General features: G+C 38.5%; 1 protein-coding gene across 2 annotated transcripts; it reads right to left on the bottom strand.

Annotated features, from left to right (window-relative positions):
* Positions 1-2,957: 2,957 nt before the first annotated feature.
* LOC131225856 (uncharacterized) lies at positions 2,958-20,664 on the bottom strand. 2 transcript variants are annotated; one of them, XM_058221454.1, is made up of 19 exons: positions 19,978-20,664; positions 18,683-18,817; positions 18,456-18,527; positions 16,109-16,179; positions 15,880-15,979; positions 15,684-15,782; positions 13,744-13,870; positions 10,628-10,761; positions 10,472-10,531; positions 10,051-10,286; positions 8,161-8,590; positions 7,574-7,897; positions 6,843-7,445; positions 6,546-6,719; positions 5,236-5,466; positions 4,865-5,148; positions 4,442-4,729; positions 4,207-4,329; positions 2,958-3,412 (listed from the first exon to the last, which is right to left on the bottom strand). In XM_058221454.1, the coding sequence occupies exons 1-19, from the start codon at positions 20,131-20,133 to the stop codon at positions 3,280-3,282; spliced, it is 3,780 nt and encodes a 1,259-aa protein (XP_058077437.1). In that variant the 5' UTR covers positions 20,134-20,664; the 3' UTR covers positions 2,958-3,279. The 2 variants fall into 2 exon arrangements, with proteins under 2 accessions (XP_058077437.1, XP_058077438.1); XM_058221455.1 differs by lacking the exons at positions 18,456-18,527; positions 18,683-18,817; positions 19,978-20,664 and having other exon boundaries at positions 15,880-15,941.
* Between the last annotated feature and the right edge of the window lie 1,162 nt (positions 20,665-21,826).

Genomic DNA, 21,826 nt, shown 5'->3' with positions numbered 1-21,826 from the left:
AGTTCATGTTGGGTGCTTGCTCGGTATAAACTCTACTGATTCAGGCTCAGTATGCATTTTCAAGGGGTGAGTTATTTTATACTCGAGCTGCGTATGACACTTCATAAGTAGGCATCTTCATCATCATCAACTAATCCACCCTGTCCATCCATTTTGCAAGTTCGGACATGAGGACAAATAAATAAATAAATGAGGCCAATCCAAAACTCAAGTGGGCCACATGATGGGAAATAGTGGGGATTGAATGCTCATATTGAAACATTTTGTGGCCACAGAAGTTATGTACGGGATTTTATTTTATTGATTTATTTATTTTTGTTTGTTTTGTTTTGCTTTTGTTTTCATTTCATCCCAATGGGAATGGCCTTATGAATGGTTTGGATCGCAGATACAACAAGATGGATCCCAAGAAGATTTCAACTGTAGGCATTTCTCTCCCCACTTTTTCCTACCGTGTGGCCAACTTTGAGTCTTGGATCCACTTCCATTTTGGGCTCATATCCTAATACGAGATTGCAAAATGGATGGGACATGGTGGATTTTGCACAAACATCACAGTGGACCGCACATGATTTTGCACAAACATCACTGTGGACCCCACCTAGCTTCCGAGTGAAAGAGCTTCCTATGGTCAGGCATTGTCCAGTCCCTGTATCCAGGATCAGACATTCAATTGGACCACAAGTCATCCATTATTTTATTACTAACTCCAACCATATCCTTTTCAGGCTTCCCTTGTCCTTTTAGAGCCTTTAGCTTGTATTAACTTGCTGCGAATTGGTGCAGTTATTAATATCCATATCTAAGTCTACTTCTCCTCATCTTATTATCCATTGGTGCTACTATTTAAGTTCTCTTGAAAGTTCAATTTTAATTCCATCATTCTTCGTCTTGCTTATTATCTATCTCAACTTTCTCACTTTCAGCTACATTCATCTTATCAGCATGTTGTTCTTTAATTGCCCAATATTCTTTTCTATAAAGCATGACTAGTCTTATAGCTATCACATCAAATTTCCTTAAGTTTCAGCACATGGTGATTTTCTTTCACCAATCTTGAATTCTATGGGCAACATACTTTTAAATTTCTACACTATCATGAATTATCAACCTAAGGTATCAAAAGTGGTCATTATGGAAAACTTTTTAGTCAACAATTTTAATTAATTTATCATTTTCACTCTTATTATTACTAAAATTGCACTCCATATACTTTGTTTTAATCTTGATTAATTTTAAAGCTTAAAGCATGCCCCCATAAATCCAGCTGTGTTTATGCTCTCCCTTGTCATGTCAATCAAAACCACGTCATTTGCAATCCACATACATCATGAGATTTCATCTTGTAGATGCTTTATTAACTCATTCATAACCAATGCGTACAGATAGAAGCTCAAAGTTGACACTCAGTGCAAGCACATACAAGTAATTGTTAACTCAATTATCTCTAGTGATCCTCACATTTGTTACCACTCCCTCATACATATCTTTAATCACATCAATTTATTATCTCGAAGCCAATTTCTTTCTCAACGGCTTAACTTTCTAGAGACCCTTCAACCATAAAACCAAAATGATTTCCTAATCCATTTCTCTCCCAAAGTTTTGTAATATGGGCACACACTTCATAAGCAGAACCTACTAAATTGTTGAACCAATGTCAATAAGTCGCAGTCCCAATATCAGATTGATTCAACAATCCTAACCTCACTTGTTTGCTGAACAACCATTGGATATTTTTCATTTTTAACCTCTAATAAATGTCTATCAATCAGATGGATAATCAAATAAGCATAATAACTGTAAAATAAATGCCTACCAATCACATCTAAAGTGTAATCCATATTATTTGAAATTTTAATTAGAATTGCTGGTATTCACGTGCAATTTCTCAATAATTTTGAAAAGCCTGGGTATCATTGTTCCTACTATGCTGGGATATCAAAGTTGTATTCATCTTCATCTTGGTTGTCATCTCCATGTTCTTTGACCTTTCAAATATAAAAAGAAAGTTTTGAAATCTATTATTGATCCAATTTTACTCTCTGGTCCGGTGCGTCCTGCAGTGGATGAGCAGATGAGCACCATATCTCTGAAATGAACATTTCCGGCTCTTTGATCTCTGGCCTTGAATATATGATTATGATGAAATACAGCAACAGCTCCGTTCACGAATGGAAAATAGTCCAACAACCAAAGAATTAGAGATTCTCTGCGATTGCTTTGGTCAAAATGGTGGTTTGGATCATCAATCCAGGGTCTCACGTTTATTTATGAGCATCACCCTATAATCTCTCTTTTTGGCCCATGGCATGCTCATGGTGGATCGCAATCTTTTTGCTGACAATCACAGGATGCGTATGTCAGTTGTGATTGATCTCAGGGGACCTCATTTGTGGTATGTAAACCTATTTTTCCCAATTTGTCTATTTTCCTTACAACCTGTTTCATGATGATCATAATAATAATGATCGACTCACTTGCAATGGTACAATAAAGCCATTCAAGAGCATTATTGCAACCTTTCAATTCTCCTACTTACAATAGTACATAATAGCTATAGGCACTTAGCACTGATCAAAATCCCTACCATGGGAAGATCACACTCACAATTTTACATGATGCAATTGCCACACACATCATCATGGGGGCAAGTGGCTGGAAATGAACTTCACAATACTCAACCAGCAGGCTTCATCATGGATGAACCATGGCCTAAAAATCATGTCCAATCAGACAATGCTTGCTGCTTGGACAGATAGCCATTTGCCTGCTTGTTCTAGATGATGGGAATCATTGGCCAACTTTTAAGGTGTTTTCTTGTCCTAGTTATTCATCCGGCTGAGTGATTAGGAACAATCTCAAATGTTTTTTTTTGGGCAACAGGCTACAGCCATTTCATGATGGCGCCAGCTTGAAGAGCGTCCAGATTCCCTATGCATGCGTTTCTCATACACTATTCCTCAAGTCTCATAGATCATAATTCCTTTAGACTAAAATTAGGAATGCAAGCTGTAATTTATGAGCAATCATCTAAACTGTTTGTTTTGTAAGGAAAAATAGAATACACCCAGACCATCAAAAGAAATACACAACATTGCTTGCTGTACATGCAAAGGTATACATGGGGGTTGTGGTCATTGTCATTTCCAACATAATTTTGAGGGAAACATTTTACAATCAGAGCCTCTCCACACAACTCCCTACTTTTATCCGGATTCCATTATTTCATCCCTGACATGTTGATTATGAGCAGACCTGTTGAATGCTTGGGATCTTTCATTTGTCAAACCTCAGATTATCACATAGGTGTCCTAGTTCAGGCCTGGCTTCCATCCATGTGGCAAATCCTTTTTCACTTGAAGAGGTGCAGTAAAGGTAAGACCTGAATGTGATTAGAAAAAAATATCGCCTGCAAATTTACAAAAAGAAAAAAACAAGGCAGAATCAAATGACTGCTGCTCAAAATAATCATGTATCAATTACCAAACATGTTTGCCCAAGTTACACGATAAAGACAACACACAAACTGCACCCCTCACTGAAGTTCATACTCCAATTTCAAAGGCATAAACAAGTCCCTGTCATTTGGATTTCAGAATATAAGATGTATTTATAAAGATTTTTTTATTTTTATTTTTTGGTTATTTAGCTGGAGTTGCTTGCATCTCTCCCTTACACAAATGTCACCTTCGAAACTAGAGAAATGGATGTGAATTTTGGGGCTACCACAGAAGGCAGTCTACTGTTTCTGTAGGCTGAAGCGAAGGACCACCATGAAATGAAGGGCCTACTCCAGTATTGCATGGCTGTTAGCACTCTAGCCCACTGTCTACCAAACCAAATCTCTGAGAAATCTACTCCACAACTCAGCTTTTTCAATCTGTCTTCTTTTTCTTTTTTTTTTCCCAGGTGAAATTATTGAAACCACTTGCAGTAAATAGCCTTGAAGTTCTGATTTTCGAGCCAACATATGAGGCCAACTAAACTTCAATCTCACTCTCCGAAGGAGCGAAAACAATTCTGAATATAAAAGCCGCTTTCTTTTCTTGTAAAGGACACAGGAATTCTGAGGTACTAAATTCCCTCGAAGCTTGCAAAAAGAAAAGAAAAAAGAATGAAAGGATGGAGTCCTCGTCACAAGAACAAAAGGATTCTATCTACAAAAAGTGACAGAATATTGCGTACTTGGGAAGTTGAACCAACCTTAGGGCTTTAATGCCCATATCCATGATGTATGACCTCTTCTCCTCATCACAATCATGACATTTCTCAAGTTCCTTTCTGTAGTGAAGAATATCATCTCGCAAATGCCCAGCGCCCGCGCACCTTTTGCACACAAGGAGTGAAATTAGTTTAAAAAAAGAAGCAGACAAAGATGGCAGATATGTTAGTAACAGCATGGAATTCTTCCCTACATTGTTGTCTAGAGAAATTCTACCTTTCGATGACAATGTCAACCTCTTCTTTGCTCTTGGGACCATGCATGAGAACTCTAGTAAGGCTTAGTATGTCCCGATAATCACCCTGTTTAAGTGCCTCTTCATCAGAAAGTTGAGACAGTAAACTGTCTTTAGGGGTTGAAGATAAAGAATGTGTTGTGACCAGTGATTCTGATTTTTCGGACTCGAACTGCCCATCAGCATTAAGTCTAAGACAAGTGATAGCCATTGCATAAGCAGCTCCCCCATAACCAGTGTGTGACACAAAAAGATAGCAACCTGCAGATCTGCAGGAAAGAAAAAGTCCTTCAGTTAGATTACATCACCCGAAATTAACAGAAAAAAATTTCTTAGTTAAATATAAGAGTAAAATCACCGTAAAACAGTTAATAGTTGCTAGCTGTCTGATACATGATACGTACTCATCTTGACAGGAGTGGATTGCGTCAATATCTGTTGCTAAGGCTTCTCTTTCTCGTGTTAGCGGTATCCTCTTGTATTCAATATTGTAGCCTTCAGCTTTCAGAGAGGCATATACCTCTGCAGGTGTCTTCACATCATCTAATAAAATGTTCTCCCAGTACCCTACTACACTGGAATGCTTCGACACTGGGTTAAGTTCTTCACGATGCAATAGCATTCGACCACCAGATTGTGTTACCTCAGCTACTATATCTTCTTTCATCCGAGCTTCCATGTTTTTCACCTGCATTAAGGCCAAGCAGGGATACATAAAGAAAATCCGTTGGCTTAATTATTTCTAATGTAATAGGCATGTTGCAGTAACGCCTACCATTGGACCAGTGATTCCCACATGTTTGAGTGTATCCACAGGCTGATCCAGTTCCCTCAGGACAAATGGGGTGCCATTGATGTAAACTACTGCCTCCTCTCTCAGATCTGTCAAAATCACTTTTTGAGCAAAATTACCCCCTGCTGTAGAATGAGCACCTAAATACGCTAACATTTCTTTAGCCCCAGTGATTGTCGGAGTTGCCATGCTATATACAGGGTACCCATCAACCTGAAAAGACAGATTTTGGGATGAAGTCTGGTACATTTAAATCAGAGAAGAATTAACTTCTTTTTTCTTAGACAAATAATTATGATGTGGTCAATTCAATTCATAAACTTACATTGCTGCATTTCAAATAATAAAAATATAAATAATTAGGTTCGAGCCCGTGTCTCAGTGGTAGACTGCATTTCAACATTATGGTCTCGGGTTAGAGACCATACTAACCTATTACACGCTCTTAAACAAATAATTGTGATGTGGTCAACTCAATTCGTAAACTTACATTACTGTATTTAAAATAACAAAAATTAATAATGATAGAGGGAGGGAGGGAGGGAGGGAGAGATGTCAACCCCTCATGCGTCCTGCATCATCTGGAGAAAGAATAAAAAAGTGACTTGTTTTCAATGGAAGATTTTCTGCTTTGGATCTGGGAAGAATTAAAACCAAGCTTCGTCTATCAATCTACACAAATCTTCAGACAGATGATATCGTGAATATCATTGGTGCATCTCTCCGATAAACTCTATGGCCTGAGGCGGCTGGAATTTGCTTTTTCTCCACTATTGGGCATATATGGAGAGAATGAATCCATAGAATCTTCAATTTCATACCTTTGAATATTTTGTTTCTATGTTTTTCTCTGTTGCTTGCAATTAGGTGCAATGCATTTTGCCACTTGTTTGATAATATTAATTTCCTCGCATCCAAAAAATAATTTCTTTTTTGCTTAATCAATGGGGAGATCGTTAGTCAGGAATGTCAATGTGTTTATTTTAAGTTTTAACAACCTTTCTTTTTCGTCATACATTACTACTTTTGTTAAGAAAATTAATATACAAATTATGGCAGTGGAAGATAGTTTGCCCGATAGGTGATACATGGCGACAACCTATAGGAATATGTCTAGTACATCTATACCATGAAATCATACTGATACATTGGGAAGAGAGATTTCCCCCCTCTTAAAAGAAACTATGATAGGAGAATTCCAGAAGTATATAAAAGAGGCAGCAGGAAGATAACAGTTTTTCTCTACATCCAACAACTGTGATAAGTCTTTACTTTGATGCTGCTAATAATACCTTGTAGACATGCGGTGCACCGTGGATTTGTATATTGCTTGAAGTTCTCTGACCAGGAAAGAAATACATCTTCAGGATGGAGCCTTTACCCAAAACAGAACCATTACGAGTCTTGACTAAAGCATCCATCACTGCATCTCCATGAGGAGACTCATGAGCTGCTCTCAACTCTTCCTGTAAGAGAATCACATTAGACACATTATCTAATCCAAATAGTCGTGACTGACGTCCAGTTGTCAAGAAACAACATGTACTTCCAAGGTTCTCAAATATAAAAGCAGAGAAAAGAAGTATTACAGGGACAGTGAAGAATCGCCCAGGACGTAACCTTATGCTCCATTTCATTGATTGGACCTCTGGCCTCCGATTCAACCAAGTTTTAAATGTTATCTTGGATTCTCCTTGTCCACAGAAACCATCAAATGCTTCACTTCCAAGATATGCTGCAAAAGCAATCAACCGGAAGTACCGCTCCAAGTACTCAGCACCACGGTTCAATGCAAGCCTCCTTACCCTTGGTTCTACATGTTGTTGATTGAATACCTTCCTGTATTGCAGAACTGCTTGGCGTATGTTCTGCATAGCTGAACATCTATCAATAACAGCATCCAAGGCCTCCCGGCATTCAGCACCATTATCAAATAGTCTCGTAATCTTCCGCAGTAACAGGATGTCATTGATTCCCAAAGCATGATTTGGATCCTTCCGTAGTAATATACTGGTTAAATTTGGTGTATATTCAGCACTCTCACTCCCAGCTTCTTCACCGCTCGAAGAACCACTGTCCACCTCTTCATGGGACAAATCTCCAAGATGCATTCTAATAGGCCTTCCATAATCAATTCGGAGTTTCACAAGGCATGCAATAACAGTTCCTGTAGTTGTTCTCCCCCTACCCATCTGTTTACAAATAATAGTCACATCAAAACATTCTACTTTAGTTGTCCACGATCAAGACAAGTTCATGCACATAACTTTATACACTGATACAACAAATCCAATTTAAATGCACTTTATGGAAAATTTACCTGGCAATTGAAAACAAATGCAGTATCCTTGGAAGCAGAGGCAATATTGATCGCCAATGTATCAAAGTCAGAACTTTTGGGAGCTTTACCATCAGTAATGGGAACACGTGCATAATTAATGGGAAGGCCTTCGGCTTCTAAACATCTGAAAACCTCCAGAGGGGTCCGGATTGCATCGCCATTAACATGTTCCCACGCATCAAATATTTGACCATCATCAGTTTCATGAGTTACCATTATGGCCCCTCCATACCGCTCAGCCTCCCGTAGAATGTCCTCTTTCAACCGGGCCTCCATTCTCTCCACTCTCTCACGATCTATTCCCTGACATGTCAGCATAACAGTATAATATCAGTAAAAAGAAAGTTACTATCAGACAATGAAAGACTGGAAATAGAAGACAAATCACTCTTAAGATGCTCAGAGATAAAAGAGCAATCCGCCATACGATATCACCATTGGTTGGTCTCAAATCTTCATGTGCTTAGCTCCAACAGAAATAAAGTTCTACAGAGAGATGCATATAAATTGAGTTTAAAGAAATCAGCTGACAGGACATGACTATAATGAGAAAATTAGACTCTTACTGTGTACTCCAGCATATTTTTGTATGGCCTTTCCACCTCACGGAGCACAAATGGTTTTCCATTGATATAGATAACAGGCTCTTCTCTCATGTTGTGCCAAAAAACTGGACGTCCCCCTTTAGTGCTACCTATTCTGTGAATAACAGCTCTAATCCCATCAACAGTTGGGTTAGCAACACCATATACTGGAAACCCAGGAACTTCTCTGAAATTAGGTGCCCCCTCCACTCTCTCGGGCAACAACAGGTTTTGACAACCAGGGCAGTGGTCGCTTTTCAGAACAGTTTGACTTCCAAGAACTTCTCCATTCCTCATGGCAGCAACAACACCCATCTCATGAGGACGGCCATCAGCAGATTCAGCAATTTTCAACAAAGAAGGTTTCAAGCTTCCATAACCAAGCGCGCCCATGGGGTCTCTTCTCAGCAACCTGCGAATAAGTTCAAAATAGAAGTATCAATGAGAGCTGAAACGGATAGAACATGCCAAAAAGAAACTGAAGCTAAAATCTGAAAAAAAAAATAAAATCCATCTTGACAGTGAAGCAAAGAAAAAAATCGTAAAACATTAGAACCCAGAATCTAAGAAATGGATACATTATATCGTGATCAGGACAAATATATAGAGTGACAATCATTAAGGCTAGCACAATAAAAACAGAGCATCTAGGTTGACATACCATCCATTTCCCTTATTTAATGTTTTGGTTCATCATACCACAGATATGCAGAAGGATGTTATCACAGCACATACAACTCATTGATCACAGATAATGTATTTGAAATCCTAGTGGAAGTTCAAATTGAGAAAAGAAACTGCTCCCGAGATGGCAGATAGAATGGACGCACGAAATTGATCAGGGAAAGCAAATGATGACGAATGGACAAACTCCATGATGAAAATGGAAATGTTGGTCAGCAGTTCATGAAAAAAATAATACAAAACTGAAATTGGTACCATGATATCTGGAAAACAGTAGGGAAGAATTTTTTTTAAAAAAAAAGATAAAAAAAGAAAAGAAAAGAAAAACAATCTGTAAGCCAAATATGCGAAAAGCACCATAGAGATGGAAAGACAGATTGGTGGACCATTTTCATGATGTAACGAAGCACCTTCTCCCTATCCTTTCTTGGAGGATCCACGTAGAGAATCATACAAACAGTAAAGGAGTAGAGAGGCAGTTCAATATCAATGATTATGCCACTGAAAAGGAAAAAACATTAATGGAAAGCAATTAACAAATTTATCGCGGTTGCACATTGGATGATGATTATTCTTTCCTTCTGTAACTAGTTTGGGTGGCTATTTGCTCCCTGCTCTTTCTATTTTTTGCACCTCCTCGGAAGATACATGGCAGATGACTTTCAGAATAAAATGGGAATCTCCAGGCAGACAGGCATGGCAGAAGTATATAATCTCCTAAAAAGGTGGAAAACAAAATAGAAATAAATGTAGCACTGTTACCATTTTCTCTCTGTTTTTTTTTTTTTTTGGGAGATAAATGTAGCATCACTACATAAAACTAGACTGAAGGAGCTTGCTTGAAGTTATACAATGTGAAAGGTGCTATTGCTGTATTATGTGTTTGAACAATAATTATGAGTGAGCACAAAATGCTGCTAAAACTATAGCATTGTTTTCTTCAAGAGAATTATTGAGACCTTATGTGCAGAGGGTGCAGACAACAGGACTAACTTGGTAATTTCAAGGTGATCAACAAATTTCCATCAATTAACTGTAATAAGAACTCACAACTTACGAACTTGAGGTAGGTTGACACGAACATTTTAAATAAACTATACTCAATTTACAGGAACCATGTCACTTATGTCTAAAGGTTTGACATTAGAGATTTCAGGAACTTCATTAAGAATGTGTTGCTATATTCACCTGCGTAGTATACTATAAAGTTCGGGCCTTGCTTTCATCCAGTCAGCAAAACTGCTTTGACCAGATGAAGTAGGGCGAAGAGCTGTTCTCTCTGTATGGATATATACAGCAAAACAGATAAGGAAGTAGTAACGCTCCAAGTACTCAACAAAAAAGGAAAGTGATGCCTCCCTCTTCATCTCATCTGGTTGACGCAGGATACTATTGCGATAAGTAGCAATAGCTTCTCGCAAGTTCTGTTAAAATCCACAATAAAATAGTTTAAAAAAGCTGAAATTCTAAGCCTCATGAAATGAAAATTCCTTAAGAGTTTTGTATGAAGGATAACTACAGCTAGAAATTGACAGTTGACAAAACTGCTGCAAGTTATCCATGATACCAAATAAATTTTCAGAGATAGATAACTTAGAGAAAGATATACCTGCATTGAAGCACACTTATCAATGACTTTATCCACTTGTCTTTTACCCTCTACTCCACCCTGCAATCATATCACTGGTGAATAAAAAATCTAATAACATGCTAAATTTTCAAAACAAAAGAAAGTTCATGGAATAGCATACAACATTTTGGATACCTCTAAGACCCGAATCAGGCTTCTTATCACTCCATATTCGCCTCTACGGATTGCCTCCTCAGAATTTGGAATATTATCAGTGACATCAGATCCAGTATCAAAAACCTTTCCTATTGAATTTGTCCTTGGAATACCTATTTAGCAAAAACATTGTAAACAAACAGTGATTTTATTGATGAATGAAAAGCATGACCTTCAAAACACCATGCAAGAAATGCAGTTTCTGTTTGCAGAAATGATCATGAAGTGTAGAATACATGTCATCTTTTATATCATTAATATTCAGCATCATAACCGCATCAAAATTAAACATTCTTGAATGTAAAAAGCATGTACTCAGTTGACTTCGGAGAGAAGATTAGAATTGATCAGAAAATCCAAGTATATACCATTGATAGGTGCAGCCATGACATACTATTTTATTCTTAGTTATGGATACTCAATTGTTTGTTGTAGTATTTGTTCACATTACAACCAAATGGCATCACAGTCAATTTTATTTTATTTATCTGTGAAGGTATATAATGCTTTATCCGCATTCAGTGAGAATCACCATTGCAGACAAAACCTTGATATGCTACAAGAGCACAGATGAGGATCCGGAAGAGATCATGTCTTTCAATGGCCATCCTTCCCCTGTGTGTTGCTGTATGTACTTAAATGCTTCCCTTTCTCCTCATTCTTCATCATCCTTGCAGAAAAAACAAATAAATAAACAAAAAAATTCATCTAATTGCTAGCACAAACTACAAACCCAGTATCTAATCCCTGCAATGAAGCAGACTCTGAAATTGTTAACTCCCTGTGGTATCCAATTCAACCTCATCATCTCGACAAAATACCCTCTCCTAGTTAACCTCCCTATGAACTCAGTTCTACTTGGTGATTCATCTATGATATAGTAGGAATCTTCACCCCTTATTTCTATTCTATGTAGGGCTATAAAGGGTCAGGTCCTAGAGTTCCCAGACCTGGTCTAATCAGGGTTGGGTCCTTTCGGATCCTGGTCTTGTGCTTTAGGACCCTGTTCTAGTTGGGTTTCAGGTATTTGTTGGGTACCCGTTGGGTCACTCACATGGTTGGCCCACTTGAATGGATAAACTAGACCACACATGTGTGCTAGTTTGACACATCGGAGGAGTTACACCCCCCCCCCCACCCCCCCTCGCAGGCAAGTTACGGTGTTATTAGCATGGGATGGTGTACCAGGACCCCCGCCCTCTATTGGAACGTGGTCACTCAATTGGCAAGTAAAGTCTTTGAGGGGATCTTCTCTGTTGGGATGGAGAGTAGATATGATTTTGGAATGATATTTGGATCGGGGAGACCTCACTTAGATCAGAGATTCCTAACATCATCGGGCCTTCTCCTTCAGCGGATATCTCGATTGCCCAATGCTTCTCCAGCCTGGGCATGAGTGGTGTTTGGTCCCCTCCAGGTAGGCATAACCTCATTGACTTTAGGTGGATTAGTTGCTGAATCTCCTAGCTCATCTCAAGGGATCCAGCCTTTGCTGGGTGTGAAGGAGTTGCTAGTTTGGTTGAAAGATAGATCAGGAAGGTTTTCCATAAAACCTTTTTACGGTGTGATTTTTTGGTGATGTTTGGTGTGAGGTGCTACCATACAGGTCCAATCTGGTCTTATGGAGCTCCACCTAAGGTAGCGGCTTTCTCATGGCTTGTAGGAAGCAACAGGTTGCTCACAATCAATAATCTGTGCAAGAGGGTCATGGTGCTCCCTAATGTCCGTCTCTTATGCATGAAGGATGCGGAATTGGTGGATCACCTTATTCATCCACTGTCTCTTTGCTAGGGGAGCATGAGAAGGCATCTTGGAAGCCTTTAAAATTCTTTGGGTGATGACAAGACTTGTCGAGGGGTTGTTCCTTGCTTGACATGCAAGCGGCCCCAAGAAGAAAGGAAAGTCAAGATGGTGGCTAGCCTTGCTCGTTGGCCATTTGATGCAGGGACATATGATAACCTAACCCTAGATGCATGTATAATCAGGTTAAAGAATATTCAAATAAATACACCAATTAACTAACTGTTTCCAAACAAAGAGATTAGGTAAATCTCAACACAAAGATGAGGTTATTCCGTCAAGATCATGCCTCGTACCACAAGATCACGTAAACAGTAAAAAAGGAGGACCTCAGAATATGAAGATATCCCAGGTCTAGCATAAGTCAGTCCACAAGTAAGCTTGGATATGGTACTACTGACTAACCATCCCTCTTTTCCGTTCAAACTAGAAAGGGGTATCTAGAGAAAAACGAAAGGGGTGAAGGATGAGGAGTTTACGATGAAGAAGGTATAGGTCCATTGTCGTCAAAAGAAAAGAAGGAGGATGATTCTTACCTTTTCTTGCACCTTGAAGATCTTAGAAAGAGGGAAACCCGAAATCGGGGTGGAATCCTCAACACTCAAGGGCCAATCCTGAAACCCTAATATCTTGAATAAAGAGGAAGAAAATAAACGAATTCTTATTCATTTAATAATAATGAAAATAGGGTTCCTCACAACATATATATAAGCTATGGAAAAAGTAAAAGTGCACAAAAGCCCCTGAAAACAAGAAAAACAACAAAAAGATGAAAAATAAAGAAAGTTGAAATAAAGCCCCTGAAACAAGAAAAATAACAAAAAAAATCCAAAACTAAAACACCCATGTGATAGGGTGTGAAATCCGACCCATGGATCTATAGTCGGGGTGCAGTCATGCTGCTCTCGTAACGTGTTAGAAAGTGGGTCCGATGGACCCGTCGTCCATCCACATCAACTCCTCCACTCTGGTACTCTGTCGGCGATGCCTCCTCCTCTGGTACACTCTAAAGGGCGCAACACTGATGCCCATATCAACACTGGACCCTTTGGGTTGAGATGAACAATCGATGCTTTAGGACTCGCCATGGGTCCATTTCGGTGGTTCTTTGTAGGGCTTTAATGTGCATCAAGGAGTGGGCTCCCTAATTTTTGGGTGTTGTCTTTTGATTGTTTTAGCTCGCCACTTGTTTTGTTTTTGCTTTCGAACTTTTCTTTAATAAACTTCATTACTTCTCAGGGAGTCTATAATTATCAAGAATGCTAGAGAATAATACAAAGAGCCACAGATAGTACCTGAGGATCCAATACGGTTAAGGTAAACCAAAGTAGCAATCACCATGCCGGTTGTGGTTCGTCCACGCCCCATTTGACAATTAAAAATTATTTCTGTGTTTATATCTGCTTGTGAGATTCTATGAACCTGAAAAGTAAAAAAATAAAATAAAAATAATTAAGTGCCTTAGCTGCATTCTAAAATATTTTTTAGGATCATCCATACGGATAAATTTGCTTAGCTTTCCCTGAACGCATACGATTCATATCTACCAAGCATGCAAAAATTTTGCTACATGTGTTTGTGGCTTTAAAATTTTGTGCTTTAAAAATCCATTGCATGATTTATAAAGATAGTAGAAAACAGAGATGTATGTAAATTAAGGAGTTGGCCTGAATCTTAATTGCAATGTTGGCACTTGGGTTGGTCTGCTACTGTGTGGAATTCCAATGGTAGGCTGGTTTGGAGTATGGCAATGTGTGCTTCTCTATGGGCACTATGGATTGAAAGAAATACTTGGACCTAACAAAGCTACCTCGGTGTTCTCAACAGAAAAAAAATAAAAATAAAAATAAAAAATAAAAAATAAAGAAGAAGAAGAAGAAAAGAAGATCTTCGGATCCCTCCTATTGCAGGCTAAAAATTTCGAGTTCTCCTATTCCATGTTCATCTCTAATTGGGAGGAGATTATGCTGAATGGAGGTTTGAGACAACAGCCTGTGTTTTGGTGGAAGCCGCCTCCAATTGGCAGCTTAAAACTTAATTTTGATAGTTGTCCGTATGTCAAAATTGGTATAGCTGGGATTTGTTAGTGTATTGACAGATCACTCAGGTGTCATTTTGATTAATTTCTTTGGGCCCATGGGTCAAAGAATCCAATTTTTTATTTTTATTTTTGATTTATCTGGGCCTATGGGTCAAAGAGTCCAATTTTAGCGAAGCAGTGGCTTTACAGTAGGTGGTGAAGCTGTCTTCTGATATAGGACAAAATCAAGGTCAATCTCATGGATAACAAGGATCAAAAGAAATCGGAGTAGAAAGTTTGATCGAGGGTCTAGAGTGCACTATAGCTTCTGATGGCCATAACTTTGCAATTGGTTATCTGTTGTGCATATATGCCATTTTAGGAGTAATTTAAATTTTTAGTCAAAATTTACTATTTTCAATAAAATTATGGATTTTACTATTTTTAGATTATTGTAGGGTTTGAAGAAGTCTAATTATGCTTAAAGTCCAATTTGAGTCATGGGAAAGAGTTTTGAGTCAGTTTACAAATCATTTACTAGTTTTAGTAAAGTTTAGTATTTCGGGAAAGTTAAGAATTTAGGGCCTAGGACTTATATAAATAATATGAAAGGGTTATGTAAACAAACATGATTCATTATTTTCTATAATATTCTCTTTTAGCGATTTTTCTACCTTATGGCTTCAAGGTTTCCTTATGGATCCAAGGTTTATCTTAGAGGAAGAAGATAGTGATTTTTCCTCCCCTCTTCTATCATACACCCACAACGCCATCTTCCAAACTAGATTTTCTTCTAGTCATCATTGAAGGGGATCCTTCCAATGCAATATCAGGGAGCAAGCCTGGCTATTTCCCCTGGATTGATGCCTTAGAACTTTGCAATGGAATGCAAACGTCTTTGTGCACATAATCCTCCGTGATGGCAACATTGAAGCTGATAGACTGGCAGAGGGGGTCATTGTTTCTCATTTTTTCAGTTTTTTTTTTTTCCTTTTAGTTGTTGCTGTGTTGTCCTTACATGGGCCTTTTTGTAGTTCTAGTACTCCTGTTTGTTGGGCTTTCTTTCTTTCTTTTCTAATAAATTTCTGATAAAAAAAATTTGTTGGCGCTTGCATCTGACATGAAAGTTCTCTAAAAAAACGTTTGTGTTAGAAATCGATCATAATGACTTGCAATTCCAACATTTCAAACGAGGGCTGAAATGAGGTGACAAACCAGAAGGTCAAAATCTCGCTCCTTTGGGGATTTTTCGTCAGTAATAGGCACACGCTCATAGTCAACAAGGTACCCTTCTGCTTGTAGCTCTTCATAAACCTAATGAGAGCTTAAATGTATAAGTTAAAATATAAGAACAATCGATACACAAACAACTATGACTCTTCATCAACATGAGGAGCATGGACACGCATACCTCCAGAGGTGTCTTAACAGAGTCATGTGTCACCAGTTCCCATTGGTCCACCATCTGACCATCTGGCAGTTCATCAGTTACAAGGATCTTATTTCCATATCTGCTAAGTCAGATTTGCAAAGAAAATAAACTATCACAGAAAGCAAGAAGAGTAAATCAGAAACACGCCGCCAAACCATTTTCAACAGTCACTTTAAAGTGAAAAATAAGATGCACACAATAATCATACCGTGCAGCTTCCTGCAGGATATCTTCTTTCAGGCGAGCTTCCATCTGTTCAACCCTAGCCCTGTTGATTCCCTATTTTTATGTGGAAAAACAATATCAAATAGAACTGAGCAAGACAAACTGACAAAAGGTCATATGTAAACATGCAATGTGAAAGCAATAAAGAAGTGAGTAAACAGGTTATGTGTGCCTGGAGAAGAAAATTGCTAACTGAAGCTCAGATTGTCCAAGGAATGCTTCACTTTCTAAACTGCATAAATACATGCATATTTGTGTTATGGTATGTTCATCATCATTGTTTTCTTAGCCTTCTCCCAGCAATTTAGGTCGGCTTTTAAATAGTAGACTGACAAAAGTTTTTGGTTTGCTCTCCACCATAAAGAAGTATAATAGACTTTTGGTACAGTTTGGAAGTCTTTAATTTAGTAGGTAGATTTCTTTATTTGGGAGATAGAATTATCTTAATCAAGTCTGCTCTTTTGAATCTTCCTCCTTATCATGTCCTTATTCTGAAGTCCTAAGTTGGTTCTCCTTCGAATTAAAAGTTGCAGAGGGATTTTTTTCTGGCAAGGTGGAGCTTTAAAAGGGAAGTTCCATGCCTTTGGCTGGGAGGAGGTTTGCAGGCCTTTCAAGGAAGGTGGGGCAGGTATTAGGAGGCTTGAGGATGCGAATTCTGCTTTATTAGGAAAATGGGTTTGGTGTTTTGGGGTGGAGGGGGGTCTGTGGAGATCTGTTATAGCTGATAAGTATGGGCCATGGGGTCTCTAATATGGGGTGGTGGATCTGGGAGGCTTCTCTCTATAGAGCCTCCTTCTGCTGAAAATCAATTGCTACGATGGCTGTTTTTCTTTTTCTTTTTTTCTTTTTTTTCTTTTTTTCTCAGTTGGAAATGGGGAAAATAACTGTTTCTAGGAAGACATCTAGTAAAGGGAGTTCACCCTCAAGTTTGATTTTCCTTCTATTGTGAGGTTACGTTTGATTCAAAATATTGTGGTGGCCAAACGCTTCTCGGCTCAAAATCAAGGTGTGTGGCTTCCTACTTATTGTTAGAATCTCTCGGATATCAAAGTCGAAGAGCTGGCGAGGATGCTATCTTGTCCCAATGGTCTCTGTCCCAACCCGGGCAAAAAAGATACGCTGACCTGGCTGAAAGACCGGTCGGATGGATTCTCAATTCGTTCCTTCCTCAAAGTGTTATCCACTGAAGGATCTGAAGCTAAAGGTAGCCATACAGGTCACAAATGGAGGTATAGAGCCATTCTGCAGGTTGTTGCATTTGCATGGCTTGTGGGAAGGAATAGGGTGTTAACTGTTGACAACTTGTGTAAAGAGCGTTGGTGTTACCAAATGCCTGCTTTATTTGGAGGATTAGGAATCAATGGAGCATATTTTCATTCATTGTCCTTTTGCGAAGGGGTCCTGGGATAGTGTTCTCCCAGCTTTTAATGTTCGTTGGGTTATGCCTAAGTCTATGGAAGAGATGTTTCCGTCCTCGATTCAAAGATTGGTCTAAGTAGCAGCTTGCCTTACTTGCGGTTCTGCGGTTTATTTGGTTGGAGAGGAACAATAGTGAATCCATAGCAATCATTGTTAGGAAGGTGTTTGCTTTGATCAAGGATTGAGACCTTTTTTTCTTTTTTCGTTGTTGAGTTTGTAATGCTCTTTGGGTTTTCTTTTTTTTTTCTTGTTTCTTGCATATGGGCTCTTTTCAATAAATTCATTAATTCTAAAGCAAAAAAGGGAACTATTAACATCTAGTACATGCAATGCCAAAACTAGCTCGCTAAACAACATCATCTATATTATTGTATCTTATAATCAATATACACTACGATAGATGTGACTTAAAAAATAACATACTACTTTAAGTACATAATATTGCACACCACCCCATATGCATAGTATATCACAATGATAAATAACATGATATATATGATACAACTACTTGTGTTATGCATAAGGGTCTTTCTACAATATGCACAAAGCATAACATGTAAAAGCACCACTACCATAATTTCATTTCTTTTGATCGATACCATCATCATAATTTCATAGTATGTGAAAGCACAAAGCATGAAATTAGCGTGATAATTTGTGAAAGCACCACCATCATAATTTCATAGCCATATGATCTGAATCTGCCACAAAGTAAGCTTGATGGTGACAAGGATATATGATATTGAAAAATGTATTCATGAACGAATCATATGATATATAAAAAGTGATAATCCAATCAAATAAATTGCTAAAAATCGACTCCCATGCCAAGGAAAATTTCTTTTCTTTCTTTTATTATTTTGAAGTGTGCCAAGGAAAATTTCTCAGAAACCAATATAATATCAACTAACCGTGTACTCAAGATTGGAGAAGGGCCTTTCCACATCACGCAAAACAAAAGGACGACCATTAATGTACACCACCTGTTTTGGGAATTGATTAGAAACAATATTTCCATCTAAACTGAAACATATCCAAAGTTCTGTTCAATAAAAAATGTATTGCACATTGCTGAATGGTCAGCAAAAATATATCTAAATTTCTTTGTGTTTTAGTTATAAATAATAAATAATCTTACCGGTTCTTCTCGAAGACTATGCCAAAGAACTCGTTTTTGCTTTCCATTCTTTTGTGCCCCAATATGATTAAGGACATTCCGGATCCCGTCAATAGTTGGTATTGCAACACCATGCACACGCAAAGAAGATCCAGCCTGTTGAATGTCACAAGAAAGATAGCTTCAGACAAATATGATGAAATATATGATAACTTCAAGTGGGCAGCTAGCACAAAAGGACCAATGTGTGCTGGGAATAACTGCGACATAGGCCCTACTTAAACATACAGATGGGATTAGAAACACCAGCACGCAAATGCATGCCAAAGTGCATAATTATATGGCACCAAACAACAACATAACCAAGTTATGCTAGACAACGAATATTGTCGGACATGCAGTTGCTTAATCATATAATCAATGAGAAGGGGGGGCATGTAATGCCATTTCATTTTTCTAAAAGTGCTATGGATGGTATGCAACTATGCATAAGATAGTATGTTGGAATGTGGGTTGATGTTGTAATAAGGGAAGTTTTATGTTCAGTATTCTAAATATCGGTGCTTTTTTTTTTTTAAGGTAACATGAGCTCGAACCCATGACCTCAATGTTGAAATGCATTGTACACCACTGAGCCACGATATTTTGAGATATTCAACCAAAATCACCGGAAATCAGATAATCAAATGCAAAAATTGCTAAATGGGATTGTCAGCAATAGGGATAATGCTCAAAATCCTTGGAGCTACAATTGCCCACAGAAGGAATCCATAAAACATTTGATGGTGCAGCAAGAATCTAAACATATCACTGCTTCTGCTCACTTTCAAACACGAGAAATGCTCAGGAAGCTCACGGGAGCTGCTCTGTCCTTCTGCCCATGACGTGATGGTCCAGAGAGGTCCCACTGTGGATGGTACTGGTATAGATTTCACTAATCGAAGCTCCTCACCCTCCATACAAAGGGTGAGTTGGAAACATAAGTCTAGAAAAGCAGTTTGTAACTCACATTTGTATGGGATGTGAGAATCAGTGAAAAGTGATGAAAGATGTGATGTGAAGGTGAGCATTCCACTTCAAACATTTGAAATAGCATCTAATTGCAGTTTTCCAGATATAATCACAGGCACAATATACTCAAAAAAATTGTCTAAAATTCTGAAAGCATAAAAGGGTGCATTAGAAACCACAAGACTAACCAAGTGGCAGACTCATCAGATCAGAAGGACATTTCTGAATTGTCAAACGCCAAAATCAGATATTGAAGAAAAAGTAGGGTGGTTTGGGGACAAAGGAAAGAAAGAAGAGAGACAGACCTGCCTGTAGTTGGGAGCACCATCGATTTGGGGAGACAAGCGTTTGTTCTGGCAACCAGGGAAATGATCGCTCTTGAGGATGGTCTTCTTCCCAAGGACGGATCCTCCTCTGAAGTTCATCACATCTTCCGGCACTCTCGAGTTCGACATCGTCATTTATTATTAATTATCAAAGGAAGCAAAGAATAATAAGGGAGAAGTGGAATAAGTCGGATTGCAATCCCCCAACAAAGTATTTTTAAGAAAATAAGAAAGAAAAAAAGCCAAGGAATAGATTGGGATAAGCAGAATGGGCTTTTTTGTCTTTTTAATGGTAAAGAGAGTGTTGGAGAGGAAAGAAGTGTGTTAAAAAAAACTTTATTATTGAAAGAATGGAAGTGGGGAAGGCGTGTTGATAGGGAGTGTTAGAAAAATAGAGAGGGTATTTTGGAATCGTGTTTCGATGATTCGTCTTAGATGATGGGGATTCTTCATTCTATTTTTGTAGACGTATATAAGGTAGGCCTCTCGGAGGGAAACCAACTCCCTTTATTTATTTATTTTTCTTTCTCTCTCGTTTTTCGCGTGAAAATATACAACCCATCATCTACATTATATAATAACATGGCCAGGAAAGAGGGAACGAAATTTTTATTTTATCTTCCTATTATTATATACTTCCCCTGCTGTTTAAGATATAGCTCTTGGTCATGGTTCTTGTTTCTTCCATCCACACCGTCTGTTTTTACAATTCGACGGCTCATAAGGGATAAAAAAAAAAAACTTGGTCGTAGTTTTTTTTTTTTTTTTTGGCCGAAAGAGATTAAGGTGGTGAAAAAGCCTACGATCGAACGGTTAAAATTCAGAAGCATTATTATGATTATTATTATATTGAGAGATGCTGATGTCCAACTGGGTTACACAGAGTGAGTTACCCTCCACCCAGTGGATAACTTTAAAAATGTCGTGCCAGTGAGACATCCAGCCCGTCAAATAAATTGGTTCCTCCGTGAGGATTGCCATATGTAAAAATGGGCCTCATCAGCTCATCATTCAGACCACACTTGTATTTTGTTATTTATCTATTTTCTGTGGTGTGGCCCACCTGATGAGTGGCACAAGATGATTGTTGTAGTGGGGCCAACCTATTTGAAAGGATGTATGTTAGTACGGACATGATGGGTTGGAACTTGGAAGTTAATTCAGCAAGTGGAAGGAGGTACTTCACCGTCCAACTGGTGTGAGTACGGACATGATGCGTTGGAAGTTATCCAGAAGGTGGAAGGTAACTCACCATCCAATCGGTTGGATGTGATTAGTTGTCATTTTTTATCATATGGGTAAGCTTGCAGATAGAAGTGAAGTCATGAGGAAATGACGAGGGCAACAAACCCCACTTCTCTCTCTCTCTCTCTCTCTCTCTCGGCGTTTTCTTTATATATTAGTTGCAGTAGTAATAATGACGGTATGCATTACTGCCACTGGTCTCCTCTCTCTCTCTCTGCGTTATCTTTATATATTAGTTGTAGTAGTTATAATGGTGGTATGCGTTACAGCCACTGGTCTCCTTCTCTCATGGACGTGTAACATATATCCAAGTACATACACACATGAGTAGGGAGGAGAAATGTCCCTATCTCGTGGGCCATTGAAATAGATGAACCCCTTGGTCGTAAGTTCGACATACTCCGCACCACTCGGTAAAAGTGACAGCTGCATTTCGTATCCCTCCCATTGCCACACTAGAAAATTAAAAAAATAAAAATAATAAAAAAACAGCCTTTATTGTCATTCCAGGGGGTAATACCGCTTCCTCAGTTTTGAGAAACCAATCACGGAGAGAGAATGGGAGCTGTTGCAGCAAAACCGC

This window comes from Magnolia sinica, chromosome 14 (genome assembly GCF_029962835.1).
Source record: "Magnolia sinica isolate HGM2019 chromosome 14, MsV1, whole genome shotgun sequence".
NCBI lineage: Eukaryota > Viridiplantae > Streptophyta > Magnoliopsida > Magnoliales > Magnoliaceae > Magnolia > Magnolia sinica.
This window is presented reverse-complemented; position numbering and strand designations above follow the sequence as displayed.